The following is a 5,237-nucleotide window of genomic DNA, read 5'->3' as shown; positions in this document are numbered from 1 at the left end:
TATAGGAAGAGGGAAAATGACTAAACTGCCTATAATTGACCATGAAAACCCACTTTAAATATATTTTAAACCACATATATGAAGTTGTAGTGAAACTATAGCTACGCCACTGGTGTGAGCGGATAAAAAAACAAAAAAAGGTTTCACATGTGATCGACTAGTTGGCAACCTCTGATGTAAAACCAATTCTCTTGTTTTGGTTTAAATCATTCCAGAATAATCAGCATCATTAGTAACAGATTTTATGAATCATATATACAACTCAAATGGCCCTGCCCATTCCTGGAGCAATAGCCTCAGTCAAGTTTCATGTCAACTCAAAATGAAACTCTTTAGCTACCACTGCCCCTTTAGAGATTAGCCTAATCTACCTCTGAAGTTTCACTCTCAGGCCCATCTCTAAACTAAAAGGCTTAATAGTGGGTGATGAAGTTTCAGAAGTTTTCAAAAATACAATGATGTGAGAGAAAAGGAAGAGGAAAAAAGGGAAGAACCTGTTCTATAATAGAGTGGACAGGAATGCAGTGTGAAGGGGTGTGTGTTCATACATTAATAATACAGGGAGGGATCAAGGGAGTTAATGTGGTGTATAGGTGAATTTTCATGCGTGTGTGTGTGTGGAAGGAAGAAGTGTGTAAGGGGGCAGGCAGATACTTGAAGGGCTGGTCCTGGTCTATCATGTCTATAAGAGCAGAGCACTGGCCTTCACATGAGCATACATCTCTGAGGGACATACAGGTTGTTTCACACAGGCAAAGGAAGACATCCATACCTGGCTAAAAGATGGGTTGGCAGAAGGCCACGCTGGATAAGCTTGCACACACTTTCCAGATCCGCAACAAGCTGCTGCGCCAGGGACTGGCTGAATGCTTGGGAACTCTCATCCTGGTGGTGGGTATTTCTCTTTAGTCATGAATTACTTATTGTCAGCATCAAAGCTGAGGTCAGTGTAACTTGATACTAATGCAGTTTGTCAATTAGTCTAAAACAGCATTTTTATGTTTCACATAATCTGTAATAAAAGTCAGAAATGTTATATTGTAGTGTAATTTTGCACACATGAGAGTAACAGAAGAGCACCAGTTAAGTTGCTTTTCTTATCTCAGTTTGATGACAAAGATAAACTGTAATGTTTACTTTGGTACATGCACACAGAATTTCCACAAGCAAACAAGTGAATGGTGGACTATTGCAAATGAGTATTTATCTGCATTATTGTGCACACATTGGTGTGGATTATGGGATGCAGATCTTACACCAGTGTATTTTAGTTTCCTGCAGTTGGTCCCCAGTTCAAAGAATACCTTAGAAAAAGTATCCAAATATCTGTTAAAATTTACCATTTTTAAAAGTCGCTCAAACATGTATGACATTCTTCTGTGGAATACAAAAGAAGAACTTTTTTTAATACAATGGAAGCCAGTGGCATAGTTTTGCATTCCACTGACTTTGATTGTATGCACAAAACATTCAAAAACAATTTAAATGTGCATTTACAACCTATAAAAGAAGTTTCTGCATGGCCTTTTATTGATAAATGTTAATTATGCTCTGAGGAACTATGCTTAAAGGAAGTAATTTGCAAATAGATAAGAAAGAAAAGTTGGATATTTTTGAGTCCTGTTAATAGGAAATGCTCTTGACACACATGATAAACAGAAAAAAATATGCTTATACATCTTCTCTAATTTAATTCCCTGCATTTTTCTCTGTCCAGATAGGCATGAAATAATGCAACCTGAATCAGAGCAGAGGCACTTGCCAAAGCTTTCGATGAATAAAATTTGTTTGATCACATCTATAATGATGCCACAATTCACACGATAACTTGGTTTAATAAATCACCTTAAGGCACTGAGTCAATATTATTAGTGTGCATTTGCCACACCAACACCAAGTATTCATTCATCCCTAAATCCATTTTATCTCATTCTAAACATGCAAAATATGTTTTAGCTTTGAAATTAATGCAGTCATTTAGACATTTAGATATTTCATAAGAGTAAAAAAATTACTAATAGAAAAGTATGCCTAACAGACCCACAATTTAACACTAGATTTCTACACAGTGATATAACTAAAAGGAAATGTTTCTCAAACATTGCACTTCACTAGATGTTTGATAAATGTGTCTTGCACAGCAGTGAAACCAAAGAAACCACTTCCACTGCAGTCAGAAGCTGTGACATGACAGTTTCAATAAGGTATGAAATATGACCCTCATTAAAGAGGGACTTGACAGCAAACTGCTGCTACAAAGTCTTCACGGGGCAATTATGCAATTTTACAAGCACTTTAGAAAAAACAACTCATTTCATGAAGTACACTCATAGTTTGTTTTTAAGGTGTGTGGCACAGGTTATACCAGAGATAATACTTAAATAGAGAGGTATTGCGATAACTGGATCACAAACAGGTGTGATGTTTGCTGAGGTGGCAAAAAAGGTATTCGTGTGCAAACTACTTTGAACATGCTCTGCTGTCTGTGAAGGTGCCTTTATTAGCGGATGTTCTTCTTAGAGTAGAAACCGGAACAATGGGTCTTTGGTCATACAGAAAACCGAAATAAATTGAATAAGGTTTGTGTTTAGCTGGCATTATTGAATTTAAAAAGATACTTAGGGCCATGTTTAGGTGATTTTGGTTTTGTGAGATGCCTTTTTTAGAATTGTGTTGACGTTGTTGCTGAGATTTACTCTCCCTCTCCTGGCTATTACATGACTTTGGTAAAGTCATTGTGTGATCCTGATACCTCTATATAATGCCACAGGTATTTCAGTTCAACTCTGAGGTGATCTTTACAATGAAAACTTCAGCCACAAGCCCGAACAGCAACTTTCAATTGCTCTGTCACAACGGACTTAATGACCGGTCTGAGATTATCTATGTGAAAAATTACAGCCCTTAGTCACTATAGATTTGTAGTGTTTGAACAAAAAGGAATACTTAGTGTATTTTTAGCAGTTTGAAACGGCAACCAGCTATTTTCATCAGCAGTTTAAAGTATATGTTGCGACTCACAATGTTGTGAAAGGCTTACTCTTAGTTGGTAAAATTTGTAAAAAAAAAAAAAAAAAAAAATATATATATATATATATATATATATATATATATATATATATATATATATATATATATATATTTTTTTTTTTTTTTTTTTTTCATCTGGACTATTCAATTCCCTGATATAAATGGTACACTTAAAAATTGTGTTTTCAAAGAGTGATTAACACATGTTCTTATCTAATAACATTTACAGATGTTCGGCTGTGGTGCAGTTGCCCAAATGGTACTTAGTGAAAAAAGCCATGGCCGTTTTCTCTCTGTAAACCTTGCTTTTGGGTTTGCTGCTACCCTTGGAATCTTGGTTTGTGGCCAGGTGTCAGGTTGGTAAACTCATCTAAAATTTCATCCTAAGGTTTTGGACTGAGTTTTATGAAAAAATATTTGTGGACGAACTTATGAAATAAAATAGCTTTTTTTTCTCCATTCTTTCTTTTTTAGGCGGACATTTAAATCCAGCAGTTACATTTGCTCTCTGCCTCTTGGGAAGAGAAAAATGGAGAAAGTTCCCCGTGTACTTTCTGTTCCAAACAATTGGAGCCTTCTTGGGTGCCGCAATTATCTTTGCTGAATACCATGGTACATTTTATGTAATATTAATTATCTTTCTTGTCAAGTATATATTCTGTTTCTTCTTTTTCATACACTTTTTTTTATTTTTTATTTTATTTTTTTTATTATTATTATTATTTTAGATGCAATGTATGATTATGCTGGAGAAAAAAATGAGTTGCTTGTAACTGGGGAAAAAGCCACTGCTGGTATTTTTGCTACGTACCCAAGCCCACATCTCACCATCTTGAATGGATTTTTTGACCAGGTCAGTAACTGGTAGCTTGTAACTAATCTAAAGTGTATATTTGCGTCCGTTCTCTTACAAACCTTTTGCGTTCCCTTGAGAATCCCAAAATTGAATGCACTTAGGACACTTAGGAGCTCTGTAAATTATAACAAATTTAGAGGATTTATTTATCCTCTTTTATATTTACATAAAATATAACCAACTCTACAGGTGATAGGCACAGCAGCTCTGATTGTATGCATCCTGGCCATTGTGGACCCCTACAACAACCCAATCCCTCAAGGTCTTGAGGCCTTCACGGTGGGGTTCAGCGTCCTTATCATTGGACTCTCTATGGGCTTCAATTCTGGTTATGCAATCAACCCAGCTAGGGATTTCGGGCCTCGTCTTTTCACTGCCATGGCTGGTTGGGGTGGTGAAGTCTTCACGTAAGTTTATACATTAAATTCCCAAAACATGTACTAATTCTGCATTTGTCAGTGATAAAACAGACTTTAGTAAACATTAACTAATGTTTCTCTGATTTGCAACAGTACCAGACAGTGCTGGTTTTTGGTGCCCATGTTTGCCCCCTTCCTTGGAGCCATTATTGGTGTGCTTGTGTACCAGCTGATGGTCGGGTGGCATGTGGAGGGAGAAGTACGAGACAATAAGAATAAAGCCAAGGAAGAGTCTTTGAAACTTAACGACGTCACCAGCAAGGATTGATCTGCATGATCTCTATCAGCACTTCACACCATAAATCCACATAAACTTTCTATTTTAAGTCTCTGAGTTTAATAAATATGTATTGTTTCATCCAAGGCTCCCTCTTCTCTTTCAGAGGGGTTTCTGGTACCATCAGATGGACTTGAAAAAAATGTTGCAAATGTCAAGATTCCAAAGTTTTCTTAATCGTTTCATTAGATATTTTAGCTATTTTCTTTAGCATGTTCCCTTTTTTTCTTCACATATCCTCCAGATTCCTCATTTAAGGGAAAAAAATGTGTTTCTTCAGCAACACGAATTATATTAATTCACTGTTTTTAAAGTTAATAAAAAATTAGTGTAGCCCCTGTCGATATTTCCAGTATTTTACACATTTGTACTACTAAATATGTTGCCATTCCTGTTGAGAAAGTGAATTTGCTTACCTTCTTAACCTTCTATATATATATTGTATTGTCATCTTCATTTAAAAAAAAAAAGATTTTTTTTTCCTATTACATAGCGGGTCGATACTTAAAAACTTAACATGTACGGTCAATAGTGTAGTGATCCTGCAATTGTATAGCATCATAGTCTTTGGACTAGTATCCATTTCATCTTTCATGTATCTGTAAATGTCATTACCATTTTAATTTTGTGATTGAATGTTTTGAAGCAATGGATT

At 35.7% G+C, this 5,237-nt stretch overlaps 1 protein-coding gene across 1 annotated transcript; it reads left to right on the top strand.

Moving 5' to 3' along the window:
* The first annotated feature begins 692 nt into the window (after positions 1–692).
* Positions 693–4,895, top strand: aqp3a (aquaporin 3a). The gene is made up of 6 exons (XM_059550247.1): positions 693–891; positions 3,260–3,386; positions 3,505–3,642; positions 3,759–3,883; positions 4,076–4,293; positions 4,399–4,895. Exons 1-6 carry the CDS (start codon positions 784–786, stop codon positions 4,571–4,573), a joined length of 891 nt encoding a protein of 296 aa, XP_059406230.1. The 5' UTR covers positions 693–783; the 3' UTR covers positions 4,574–4,895.
* Positions 4,896–5,237: the final 342 nt, after the last annotated feature.

The sequence above is a fragment of the Carassius carassius genome, chromosome 5, assembly GCF_963082965.1.
Source record: "Carassius carassius chromosome 5, fCarCar2.1, whole genome shotgun sequence".
NCBI classification, from domain to species: domain Eukaryota; kingdom Metazoa; phylum Chordata; class Actinopteri; order Cypriniformes; family Cyprinidae; genus Carassius; species Carassius carassius.
Note: the sequence above shows the minus strand (reverse complement) of the source record. Positions and strands in the feature narration are given on the sequence as shown.